General features: G+C 44.7%; 1 protein-coding gene across 1 annotated transcript in view; it reads right to left on the minus strand.

The window, feature by feature from the left end:
* Positions 1-13,557, minus strand: part of cep192 (centrosomal protein 192) — a 45,920-nt gene that overhangs the window by 17,276 nt on the left and 15,087 nt on the right. The window contains exons 16-32 of the mRNA XM_052065613.1: positions 12,840-12,904; positions 11,965-12,189; positions 11,600-11,741; positions 11,394-11,470; positions 10,912-11,199; positions 10,070-10,589; positions 9,349-9,546; positions 9,124-9,232; positions 8,659-8,815; positions 7,194-7,830; positions 6,900-7,091; positions 6,679-6,827; positions 6,242-6,472; positions 5,579-5,704; positions 5,203-5,343; positions 4,933-4,996; positions 4,405-4,544 (exon numbers count right to left, since the gene is read on the minus strand). Of these exons, the coding sequence (XP_051921573.1) occupies positions 4,405-4,544; positions 4,933-4,996; positions 5,203-5,343; positions 5,579-5,704; positions 6,242-6,472; positions 6,679-6,827; positions 6,900-7,091; positions 7,194-7,830; positions 8,659-8,815; positions 9,124-9,232; positions 9,349-9,546; positions 10,070-10,589; positions 10,912-11,199; positions 11,394-11,470; positions 11,600-11,741; positions 11,965-12,189; positions 12,840-12,904 (3,461 nt within the window). The remainder of the gene's footprint in view (positions 1-4,404; positions 4,545-4,932; positions 4,997-5,202; positions 5,344-5,578; positions 5,705-6,241; positions 6,473-6,678; positions 6,828-6,899; positions 7,092-7,193; positions 7,831-8,658; positions 8,816-9,123; positions 9,233-9,348; positions 9,547-10,069; positions 10,590-10,911; positions 11,200-11,393; positions 11,471-11,599; positions 11,742-11,964; positions 12,190-12,839; positions 12,905-13,557) is intronic.

Consider the following 13,557-nt stretch of genomic DNA (forward strand, 5'->3'; position numbering starts at 1 on the left):
GATGGTGTAATATTCGAAGACAATAAAAGAAAGGGGGGGCAATCAACCCCTCCGTGAGTCGTCACCTTACCGTGGTGGAGGGGTTTGTGTGTCCCAATGATCCTAGAAGCTAAGTTGTCTGGGGCTTTATGCCCCTGGCAGGGTCACCCATGGCAAACAGGTTCTAGGTGAGGGGCCAGACAAAGCACGGCTCAAAAGACCCCTTATGATGAGTAAAATTAATGGATCTCAGTTTCCCTTGCCCGGACGTGGGTCACCGGGGCCCCCCTCTGGAGCCAGGCCTGGAGGTGGGGCTCGTTGGCAGGCGCCTGGTGGCCGGGCTTACACCCATGGGGCCCGGCCGGGCACAGCCCGAAGAGGCAACGTGGGTCCCCCTTCCCATGGGCTCACCACCCATGAGAGGGGCCAAAGGGGTCGGGTGCAATGTGAGCTGGGCGGCAGCCAAAGGCGGGGACCCTGGCGGTCCGATCCTCGGCTGCAGAAGCTAGCTCTTGGGACATGGAATGTCACCTCTCTGGCAGGGAAGGAGCCCGAGCTGGTATGTGAGGCAGAGAATTTCCGACTGGATATAGTCGGACTTGCCTCCACACACAGCCTGGGTTCTGGTACCAGTTCTCTCGAGAGGGGTTGGACTCTCTTCCACTCTGGAGTTGCTCACGGTGAGAGGCGCAGAGCAGGTGTGGGCATACTCATTGCCCCCCGGCTCAGTGCCTGTACATTGGGGTTCACACCGGTAGACGAGAGGGTTGCCTCCCTCCGCCTTCGGGTGGGTGGACGGGTCCTGACTGTTGTTTGTGCATATGCACCAAACAGCAGCTCAGCATACCCACCCTTTTTGGAGTCCTTGGAGGGTGTGCTGGAGAGTACTCCTGCTGGGGACTCCATTGTTCTGCTGGGGGACTTCAATGCTCACGTGGGCAATGACAGTGATACCTGGAGGGGCGTGATTGGGAGGAACGGCCCCCCCGATCAAAACCCGAGTGGTGTTTTGTTATTGGACTTCTGTGCTCGTCACGGATTGTCCATAACGAACACCTTGTTCAAACATAAGGGTGTCCATATGTGCACTTGGCACCAGGACACCCTAGGCCGCAGTTCGATGATCGACTTTGTAGTTGTATCATCGGATTTGCGGCCGCATGTTCTGGACACTCGTGTGAAGAGAGGGGCGGAGCTGTCAACTGATCACCACCTGGTGGTGAGTAGGCTCCGATGGTGGGGGAAGATGCCGGTCCGTCCTGGCAGACCCAAACGTATAGTGAGGGTTTGTTGGGAGCGTCTGGCGGAATCCCCTGTCAGAAGGAGTTTCAACTCCCACCTCCGACAGAGCTTTTCCCATGTTCCGGGGGAGGCGGGGGACATTGAGCCCGAGTGGACCATGTTCCGTGCCTCTATTGTTGAGGCGGCCAATCTGAGTTGTGGCCGTAAGGTGGTTGGTGCCTGTCGTGGCGGCAATCCCCGTACTCGCTGGTGGACACCAGCAGTAAGGGATGCCGTCAAGCTGAAGAAGGAGTCCTATCGAGCCTTTATGGCCTGTGGGACCCCAGAGGCAGCTGACGGGTATCGACTGGCCAAGCGGACCGCGGCTTCGGTGGTCGCCGAGGCAAAAACCCGAGCGTGGGAAGAGTTCGGTGAGGCCATGGAAGCCGACTTCCGGACGGCTTCGAGGAAATTCTGGTCCACCATCCGACGTCTCAGGAGGGGGAAGCAGTGCACCACTAACACTGTGTACAGTGGGGATGGGGCGCTGCTAACTTCGACTCGGGACGTTGTGAACCGGTGGGCAGAGTACTTCGAAGACCTCCTCAACTCCACCAACACGCCTTCCTTGGAGGAAGCAGAGCCCGGGGACTCTGAGGTGGGCTCTCCTATCTCTGTGGTTGAAGTCACCGATGTGGTTAAAAAGCTCCTCGGTGGCAAGCCCCCAGGGGTGGATGAGATCCGCCCGGAGTTCCTCAAGGCTCTGGATGTTGTGGGGCTGTCCTGGTTGACACGCCTCTGCAACATCGCGTGGACAACAGGGAGAGTGCCTCTGGATTGGCAGACCGGGGTGGTAGTCCCTCTTTTTAAAAAGGGGGACCGGAGGTTGTGTTCCAACTACAGAGGGATCACACTCCTCAGCCTCCCTGGTAAGGTCTATTCAGGGGTGCTGGAGAGGAGGTTCCGTCAGGAAGTCGAGCGTCAGATTGAGGAGGAGCAGTGTGGTTTTCGTCCCGGCCGTGGAACAGTGGACCAGCTCTACACCCTTAGCAGGGTCCTTGAGGGTATGTGGGAATTCGCCCAACCAGTCTACATGTGTTTTGTGGACTTGGAGAAGGCGTTTGACCGTGTCCCTCGGGGAGTTCTGTGGGGGGTGCTTCGTGGGTATGGGGTACCGAACCCCCTAATACGGGCTGTTCGGTCACTATACCACCGATGTCAGAGTTTGGTTCGCATTGCCGGTAGTAAGTCGGAATCGTTTCCAGTGGAGGTAGGACTCCGCCAAGGCTGCCCTTTGTCGCCGATTCTGTTCATAACCTTTATGGACAGAATTTCTAGGCGCAGCCGAAGCGTTGAGGGGGTCCGTTTTGGGGGCCTCAGTATTGCATCCCTGCTTTTTGCAGATGATGTGGTGCTGTTGGCTCCTTCAAACGGGGCTCTCCAACTCTCACTGGAGCGTTTCGCAGCCGAGTGTGAAGCGGTTGGGATGAAAATCAGCACCTCCAAATCTGAAACCATGGTCCTCAGTCGGAAAAGGGTGGAGTGCCCCCTCCGGGTCGGGGAGGAGATCTTACCCCAAGTGGAGGAGTTCAAGTATCTTGGGGTCTTGTTCACGAGTGGGGGTAGGAGGGAGCGGGAGATCGACAGGCGGATCGGTGCAGCGTCTGCTGTGATGCGGACGTTGTATCGGTCTGTCGTGGTGAAGAAGGAGCTGAGCCAAAAGGCGAAGCTCTCAATTTACCGGTCGATCTACGTCCCAACTCTCACCTATGGTCACGAGCTATGGGTCGTGACCGAAAGAACGAGATCCCGGATACAAGCGGCTGAAATGAGTTTTCTCCGCAGGGTGTCCGGGCTCTCCCTTAGAGATAAGGTGAGAAGCTCAGTCATCCGGGAGGGGCTCAGAGTCGAGCCGCTTCTCCTCCACATCGAGAGGAGCCAGATGAGGTGGCTTGGGCATCTGATTCGGATGCCTCCTGAGCGCCTCCCCGGTGAGGTGTTCCGGTCATGTCCCACCGGGAGGAGACCCAGAGGAAGACCCAGGACACGCTGGAGAGACTATGTCACCCAGCTGGCCTGGGAACGACTCGGGATCCCCCGGGGAGAGCTGGAAGAAGTAGCTAGGGAGAGGGAAGTCTGGGCTTCCCTGCTAAAGCTGTTGCCCCCGCGACCCGGCCCCGGATAAGCGGTAGATGATGGATGGATGGATGGATGGGGGCAATCAACTAATGAAAAACATACCCAATTATTGTCATTCTACAGCCATACATTTCAGGGAACAGTAAAACCTTGGACAATTGGGGCCTGTATTCCAATTTGTTAAGAGAAATCCACATCCGCATTATCCAAGAAGCAAACCCACATCTCTTTAATAAACCATTGCCAAATATCTTTCATCCAATTCAGGCTGAACCCCGCCCCCTGGTTCAGCCATCCATTTTCTGACCCGCTTTATCCTCAAAAAAGCGGATCAGAACTGGAACGATCTGCAGAGCGCTCGTGTCCGTGCAGCTGGCCGGACGGGCCACGTCGCGGTCACCCCCCCCCTACCCAACCCCCCCTTCCCATTCATCCTCCCCCTTAATACATGTTATGTCTTGTGACTTGTTGTAGTCATATGCTTATTTATGTGCTAGGGTCTTTTTTTATCCTGGACTTAAATTATCCTCAGAAGGGGATAGTTCGAGCGTGGGTTTTTTTCCCCTCTCCCTGCCCAGTGTTTTCCTTTCTGAACTCTGACTGTAATTTCCCTATTGCGGGACAAATAAAGGATATCTTAAAAGGGTCGTGGGGCATGCTGGAGCCTATCCCAGCTGTCATGGGGCAGTAGGCAGGGGACACCCTGAACCAGTTGCCAGCCAATCGCAGGGCACACAGAGACGAACAACCATTCACGCTCACATTCACACCTAGGGACAATTTAGAGTGTTCAATCAGCCTGCCATGCATGTTTTTGGAATGTGGGAGGAAACCGGAGTACCGGGAGAAGTGCCACGCACGCCCGTGGAGAATATGCAAATTCCACACAGGGAGGCCGGAGCTGGAATACCCCTGCACTGTGAGGCCAACGCGCTCACCACTTGACCACCGGGCCGCCCCTCTGCTTCATTTGTATATTTATGACTAGATCTGCCTTTGTCAGGCACAGAAATGTACAGCAAAATACAACTGTGAAGTAAATGATCATCAACATGAATATAGTACCTGCATATCTTTTGGTGCATGTACCCTCACAGTTCCAGATCTAGCTCTGATGGGAACACTTTTGATCACATGACTCGCACTTGGGGAGTCCACTTCTACATCCAAACGAGCACTGTATTCTTGAGCCGGACCCAAGTCCCCTGACAAACATTTGCAAAGGTTTGTGTTTTAGGCACAGAAGGGTTCTTGACTAAAACTTGATCAGCGCAATTCATCCCGGCAGTTGTCATTCAAATGAAAGCAGGCTTCGCAATTGGTCCAGCAGTATATGGTTGGTATGAAGCCTGGATCATGGCATGAGACAAATCTGCCCTTAAAACAAGCCAATTTCACCATGGCAAAAAATATGATTTCTACCATTTTTGGATCTTTGGGGTATTTTGGTGAAAGCATTCCAAAAGAAAAATTAAGACAGCTGTTTTAAGTTGTGAAAAAAAAGTGCTTGTCTACTTTAAAAACACATTAATACATTCGTGTTTTGCACTTAAATGGGGTCATAATGTACAAGTTAAATAATGAACCTAGTACCTGTTGATGTTGTATATTGTTGGAGAGCCTTGAAGTGAACCCAAACCATAAAACACTCTGGATTCTAGAAGGACAGAAAAAACTACCGGTAAGTTGGTAGGTGAGGTCACTTTACAGTACTGTTCTGTGAAACTGCTTGAGTCTATTTTTCATAATTCTAATTACAAGTTTTGATTCATTGCCTTCAATTGAAAGAAATAAAATTGCATGCCATCCACACATCAATTCAAAAGTTCTGACAAAGGCTGAAAAGCTTTCAGCAAGACTAACCTCTCCATAGTTGGCATGCAGCACGTGATTCACCACAAAAGAAGACGATAGTGGGGTCATGTGACCTGCTGGTTGTGTTGCCTCTGATGTTAAGGAATTATGCTGTTTGGACATTGCGAAGCAACGCCATGCCGTCGCCTTCTGAAAGAATTGAAGTAGAATGCGAGGTTACCCATTATTTTGGAGTCGACATTTTTTTATTTAATTTGCATTTTTTCTAGTATTAGTCAGATTATTCCCAACTAAACCTCAGGTGCTGCCGAGTGTATCCATTACGCTGGAATCACATAGCTACCATAAACGTCACTGTATCCCTACAGCTGATGATGGCAGTACATGTGCTAAAGTTACAGAAATTGATTATGTTTTGACTTACAGCACTTATGACAAGTCGGATGGGCACTGTGGCTCGGGTCATATTGAAAAGTTTCAGAAGAAGGGATTTCGAGCTGCCTTCTGGCAAATCTCCAAAATCCAAACATCCAGATTTACCTACTTCAACCTAAAAAAGAAAATGGATGAATTATCTTGAGGATGATAGTCTTGTTGCATTTACGTTAAAGAAGAAGTCTTGCCCATTTTTTTCTTGACAGTAATGTTTTTTCACACACGTTGAAACAAGGCAAGTAGATTATTATTGCATTTTTGGAATATGAGTTAAGCAGTAAAATCCACCCTTTTTTGTCCATCTCAGTGGGCAGCTATTTTGCCACATGCTGTAGACGGGGCTGAAGTAATGAACAATCATGGCTTACCTGTTTTCTGAAGCTGAGCCATGATTATTCATTACCTGAACTGTGAGCAACTGTGATTTCAGCTTCAGTCGACTGCACCTGGCAAAATGGCCTCCTCCTGAGATGCACAAAAATAGGTGGATTTTACCGCTTAAATCATATTCGACAAAGTAAACTGCAATCACAATACCATGTTTAGACTAGTGGGGCTGCATAGAACACATTCTTGGAAAGAACATTTTGGGCCCCCTTGACTTCCCCTTTACGATGAAATGGAGACTACTGACATTCTATAGTTGGCTCACCTCTACTGAAGGACGTTCTGCAATGGCAACCAGTATGACCCTTCTGGCAAAAATGCTGGCCTTCTCAGCCAGTTCTGTGTTGACAGAAGTAGGCCAAGAGCAAACACTGAGGACACACTGGTAGACACCAGCTTTTGGAGGGATGAACAACACTTTTTGCTCTTCTGTAGTTTTGGGGCCAATGAATGTCTTGTTCTTAACGATCAACCATTGGTAAGGCAAACTATCCACCTGCAGTGATTGAGGTATAAGACAAAATAAGACTACTGTATGAATCCAGTGTGCTATGTTCTCACTTTACAACAGACATTAAAATCAGCCAAGACCCATCAGGGGACACTGTTTTCTGACATTTTCAGTTGACCGTAATATGGATTTTGAGTTTCTGGACAATTTCAAAGATAATTCAAATTTAGTAATTCACTAAAAAGGACTACCTTTTCTCCATCAATGGCCAGACTGGTAACTGTTATCGACACATGTTGCCATTGTTCAGAGGGGTTGAAAATGCTTAGGGAGGTTTGTGAAGCAATTCCGACACAACAGGCATGAGGAAATTGAAGCTCCTCCGGCACCACCACTTGAACTGAAGAAGAAATAAATTCATACGCAATAAGGTCCGTCTTGTTCTCACATCACACTAAAAATTAAACTTTACCTCTTAGGTCTTCGAGACAACTTGCTGTCATTGGTTCTCCACCATATTGGCTGTAGAGTTTCCCAAGCATGCCTCTGTCACAAAGGCTCTGAGTGGATATAGGAAGGTGATAGGATCCAGCAGCACTAGCTATCCCCAAAGATTGTCCTGTGGGATGGCTTGGTCGCACTGCTGGCTCACCAATGGCCACATCTTTAAAACATAAATTAAAATGAAAATAAACAAAAGGAAGTCTTAAACAAGGAAAAGAGTTAAAATAACGATGAAATCATTCAAAGTGAAAAAAAAACATGCCTGAAGAAGGTGCACTGAAGAGACCGGCTCCTGCTGCTGCCACATGATAGACCCCAGGATTTAATTGAGCATCAGGTCCTAAGTACTGCTGAGGTTGTTTGGAGTTAATGAGGGACTGCATACCTCCTTGGTGGGGGTAGTCAATCAAGCCATGATACGCAGGCTTAAATGTCATGGGCCCATAGTGTGGTCCCACTGATGAGTAGGACTGAGGTAAACTAAGCCCACCAGGAAATAAAGGTGGAACAGAGCTAGCAGCTACTGTGGTGTCACTTTGTGGAATGTGTGAATTGCGGTTATAGCCGGAGTCCATCTTTGTGAGTATTACATTGGACTCAGATAGGTTCTTGTAGTTCCTGCATTTTGCTGAAAGATCAACAATTTTATCCCCAGGACAACCATAGCTACGTTCACTCTGGCTTCGGGTACAGCTCATGTTATTGCTACCACACGAGGTCTCTGGATTTTTCCTGTGCTGTGCTGGTAGCTGTTCCAGACTTTTCGAATGCTTCGGCTGCAGTCCTTCAAGGCTTTTGGAATTGCTGCAAATATTCTCATTAGACTGTGGGTCTCGTTCCATAGGTGGAGTTGGACTAAATCTGATGATTGTGGTACTGAGCGCCATGGTGCAGTCACTCTGAGGGGTTAAGAGGGGGGAAAAAATTATTAAAAGAATAAACATGGAAAACATTAGCATAAAACATGTTTAAGTGTTCAAATGTAAGAATGACTAGTTGATCATTTATAAATGTGATAATCTTATTTACCCTTAAATGATAGTGAGCAATTTATTTTTCATGTTTAGAACCTTTTGTTGCCAGACAAATGCGCCCCTTGTCATTGCGAAGAAAGAGAAAAAAAATGCAGCACATATGACAAAACTACACATTATACCCCTTTCCCACTGCCGCAAAACCATGGTAAACGCGTATTTTCGGGCAGCGGGAAAGGCTCACTGGCCAGTGTCGATCCGTGTCCATCAGTACGCCATAGGAGGCGGGTTTAGTGTGTTATGAGGGAGGACAAAACAAAAGGTTTTGAAGAGGGTAATCCCTTTTCTAAATTAAATGTCCTCCCTTGTCAACCTTCATTTGATGTCAGAATGGGCATGATATATTAAAACATTGATGTATTGATTTTAACAGTTTAGATATGTCTACAATGTAGAATTGAATAGCTTGAAATGTTTTCCGAAGAAGTCTGTTAGGATTACAATGAATTCAGATTAAATTATACTTTTAGTTTGAGATGTGAAATCAATTTATTGTTAATTAATGGAACTAATGTTAACAATGCAATAATGGAAAAAAAGGCAACTATGAATTACCACTGTAGATAGACTAAAGCGTTCACTTGAAGTTGATTTGGTTGAAGCTTTCACAAATTCTGTATGTCCATACCGGTGGACAAATGTATATAATACTGTTATGTTTATCTACAGTATAATAAATAATTACTATGGTACCTTTTGCCTTCCAGGTGTCGGTACAACAGTAGCATCATTCATTGAGATGTATGTGAGCCTACTGAGACTGGGGCTAGAGCAGGGAGAATGAGGCGAGAGGTCATGACCTGGACATTTGCCTGTTAGTTTTCCACTGGCTGTCGAAGGAGACACAGTACTGCAAAGGAGACAATGTAATAAATACAACTGTAACACAAACAACAAAATTGTCATTGATAGATTTTAAATTCTTGAAACTATTACATTATAATCCGAAAAACAATGACAGTTACGTTATTTAACAATTGCAATAGAGCACAACAAACACTGATTGGTACAATTACACCTTTTGATTCTAAGCATCGGTTTTGATGCAAATAAATATTAAACAGTGAAATCATGTTTTGCATAAGTCCATAACTATTTAATCGTGTCAATACATTCACTAAACAGTATACTTATGCAGCTTTTGAACGGATACAGTGCCTATTAGCTTCAGGTGGAGAGCTCTGACTGGGAGAGGAGTGAGTTAGAGGAGAAGTGGAGGGCCTGAAGTTACACTGCATCTCCTTCACACAGGGATCTGTTGGCAGGTCTGTAAACAAACGATGTCACATATTTATTTGATTGACAATAGCCTTGTTTATAATTAATAGAGGGCTCACGAACAAACAGACCATCCTTATTATTTATACACAAACCTCTACTCACCGGATGCAAAGTCGCCTGAGGACTGAGGATTTTGAAAGGAGAAGCCAACCTGTTTTTCCACAGAGCAATGAGAGAGTGGAGCAGCCATGAGGTTTTCCGGTGGCATTTCCTTGCCTGGAGAGTTACTCTGTCTAACACCCTCCTCCTGCTGGACAGAACCTATATGACGGGGAAGATAGGATTGGCGTTTGTTCCACCCTGGGGAGGAAGAAGTGCCTAAACCAGGGGTGGGCAATTATTTTTTGCATAGGGCCACATGAGAACCAGAAAATATTATGGAGGGCCGGATCAAAAGGGTGAACTAAATTCGACATATTAATTGGATTTCTTTATTTAAAAAGCAGTATTTTGCATTTTTTGGCACGTTTTTCAGACTTTAAGAGTACATTATTCTGTCGTATCGAACGGGATTTGCTCGACTTGGCGCAACTGCAGGCTTCCGTATCGTCTCCCCCTTCCTCCCTATGCTCTGCAACTTCAACTAACTGTGCCACCTGGCGTTGAAATGCCTGTCATTACAAGTCCAAATGAAATGAATGCAGTCGTTGACATCGAACCATAACTGTGTACCAACCTTCGGCGGGCCGGATTAAAAAGACCAAAGGGCCGGATTTGGCCCGTGGGCCGTAGTTTGCCCACCCCTGGCCTAAACGAACACTCTGATAGGTCTCTTAGGAGCACCCGACATAGGATACTTAGGGATTTAACTCTTCGAACTTACTTCCAGATTCTGATGATGTTCTTGCTGAGAAACTACTAGTGTTTGCAGTTTGACACATGGTGTTGTCACATGTGCCATTTTTCTCTGCAAGGCCAGTGTGAGTTGAAGATTTCTTCGAGTCCCAAGTGTTGACTGATGAGTGAGGATGAGGGATGGAGCTTCTTTTTAGACCAGCCTTGTCAGCAGATGATAATGTATATGTGTCAGATATTGTAGAAGAGCCAGTCTTTAATGGTCGCTCTCCTCTTGTGACTTCTGCCTCTTTTTTGGAGTCTGTTAAACTGTCCATTTGTTTAGCTGAACTTTGTTCTTCAATATATCCGGGCTGGTTCTTTCGATATCGGCTGATGCCATCAGCCAAGCCTGTGAGGTCAAAGGTTTTATGTGCTACTGATGCGTCACTGCAGCCAGACATGTTATTCTGTAAGTATTTCTCGATGTCGAAGGCACCCTGGTCTTCAACACAGGTACTTCTTTGCAGGGTGACCGACAAGCCATTCTGATCTTCACCAGTGCTGCGCTAATGGGAGATAAAATAATAATAAAAATATGGTTATATATTTGCAATAAGTAAATGCAACAAAATGCTATGTTTAATTTGGATCCTTTACCTTGTTGATTTACAATCAGCTACAATTCAAATACTGTATGTCAATTAAACCACAAAAACGTTTAAAAAAAAAGTCAAAGAGTATTACAAAATATATGGTCATAAATTTTAAGTGTACCAGTAAATATAATCAACAATCAACCATGACAAAAAATACAATTTATTTTTAAAAACAGTGTTGTAATGTTTTAGTAAATTAAAAAATATATACGGGTATATCAAAAAACCTTACATTTTCATCTGGACACGGTTCCATGACGAATTTACAAGGTCCCACAGATTTCAAGGACTGTGTCCCATTCCTCGCTCTACTTTTCTTGGACAGCTCCATAATCATGGCAGCCAGCTGTGACGTGTCAGTACTGATGGAAGCATCAGCAATGGCTGATGCAATTGTGCTGATACTCAACATAAGATTGCTACTGTTATTTTGTGGTGACGCATTTCTCTGACTCTGCGTATTTGGCGCAGAGGCAAGCCCCTCAGTGCAGTCAAGCAAAGCTTCAAGGCCATTATGGTCCTAAAAAAAGGCACATTTTATGACGATGCCAACTTATTTACCCAGTGAGAACCAATGACTGATGGAAAATACAATAGAGTCATGATCGAAAGTAACAACTAATTTGGAGATTTCAACAGGTTTCTATTTGCATGCAAGCAACCAAAGCATGCTGACTCCCACAAACATTTAAATATCAACAAGATGATTTTTACCTTCTCTTCACAAGGTTCTGTGTTCTCTTTTGATGATACCCTTTCCCCAGATACCTCAACTGTTTTGTCCAGATCATCTGTAAACATATTGATGTAAATCAGAGAACATTGTCAAGACTTCAATTTCGTCATTTATCTTTCATCTTTTGGACCTTTAGGATTTGTGAAAGGTTGTATATTCATTGAATCATGAAGTTATTACTGACCAGGATTTAGTGTTTTATCCGTTTCATTGACTTCAATGGAGTCACTGTGAGGAGAGCTCCCTTCACTTGAGAAGTCACAGGGGGGAATTAGTGCAAATGGCTCCCTCTTCTCTGGAGAGGTAATAGAATAGCCAAAAGATGGCTATAGGTGTTGAAGAAACAAAATAAGTTACATCACATTGCATGAAAGGGTCAAGCTAAAAAGAAAGAATCATGTGGTTGCTAGCTGTCATGGCAGTATTGTGTCACACTAACAACTTGCAAGGAGCAGAAAACCTTTCTTAAATTAACTTCAAGTCTTCAGGGAGTGGACACTGTAAAACATAGCTCTTGATAAGACATGACAGAATTTATTTATCACTCACCCGTTTAATCCCATCCACGTTTTTACCACTGCCGAGACACCCCAGAGCTTCAGAGCGTTGCTCAAAAAACTGGCCCAATGAGAGACGCAAGTAGCTTTGGTCCCCTGGATTAAACTCAGAGGAAACTTGAGAGGCTCTCATCAAGACATAGTTATTACTACCAGCTTTCCAAGAGGAGTCATTTTGAGAGGCACTGTTATTGCTATCTGATACAATCTGTTCCTCCTGCAATTTCCAATGAAACAGAAAGAAGAACATTGATGAACAATGATCCAGTGACGTCATACTTTCTGCAAAAAAAGATCACAGTACTATTCAAGATTGTAACCAACTGATGGTACGTCGGTAAGAACCGTTTATTTAATGTGGGCCTACATCAAAGAAATGTTGGTAGGGTATTTTCTCCTACTTTATGTTATGTGTTGTGTTTATTATTTTACTTTATGTTAACCGTTTTGTTAAGCGCTTTGTTACAGCTGCCGCTGTTGTGAAAGCGCTATATAAATCAGCATGTATTGAATTGTATTGTATGTACTTTTAAAGCCACACCGAAGTGGTTTAGAAACTGGCCCTGATTATTTGTCTTCATGCTGGTGATTGGAGAGACATTTAACATTGCAAATTATATGCAAAGTAAGAAAAATCATTTAGAAACTGCAACCAGTATAGCAATTGGCAAATAGCAATTATCGAATTACTCTAAATGAATTTGGTTCTTGCAGTGACAAAGACAAATAATTTGAGGTTGGATCAGTTGAGATTTACAGTGTAACTGTAGGATCAGAGAATAAACATCTATGAAAAGGCGTGACCCAACTTAACACCCCAATGCATTACAGGGACTACAATAACCATCACATTTCTGTGACCTATACCTGCATAAATTGGTGCTCCTTCTCAAATTCCACTTGATCTTTCATTATCTTGTCTAATGCTTCGCCTGCAACAAAGCAAAGCCACATGAAACAGAATGCAAAATATACTACATCACCTCATTTGACTTTTAGGAAAGCATACCTTTCCCAAATGAACCAGTTCAGTTCCAATTTTCAGTACGGTACTTTTTTCCTGTTTGTGGTAATAAATTATTTATTTTACAGTTTTTAAAAAATCACTAACAATTAGTTTTCAATTTTATAACATGATTAATAACAAAAATGCATTTACAACATGAGTAAAAATATTTTTTTAATTAAAAGGTATAAATAATAGCAACATTATGTTAATATAAAAAAACAAAGTGCAAAGCAAAGTTCTTGCAATAAACAACAAATTGAATGAACAGTAATACAAAGAAGTTAATTGAATACAATTAAGATAACACTAATACAATTTGTCTTCGTTCCTTGTGAAGTTTGTCAAGAACGCAAGGCCTGCTCCACACGAGACGAGCTCAAATCCATCTTGGATTGAAATATAGCAAAAACTGACAGAAGAGGATATGAACGAGGAAAAAAAAAGTAATTGTTGGGATCAAATTCATCATTGGAATGTACCCAACATGCTATGTAATTTGCTGCATTTTGGCCACCCACATGAAATCATAAATATGGTTCAAATTGGTTCTCGGTAGTACCGACGATATTCGGTGCA

Source organism: Hippocampus zosterae, chromosome 5 (assembly GCF_025434085.1).
Source record: "Hippocampus zosterae strain Florida chromosome 5, ASM2543408v3, whole genome shotgun sequence".
Classification (NCBI taxonomy): Eukaryota; Metazoa; Chordata; class Actinopteri; order Syngnathiformes; family Syngnathidae; genus Hippocampus; species Hippocampus zosterae.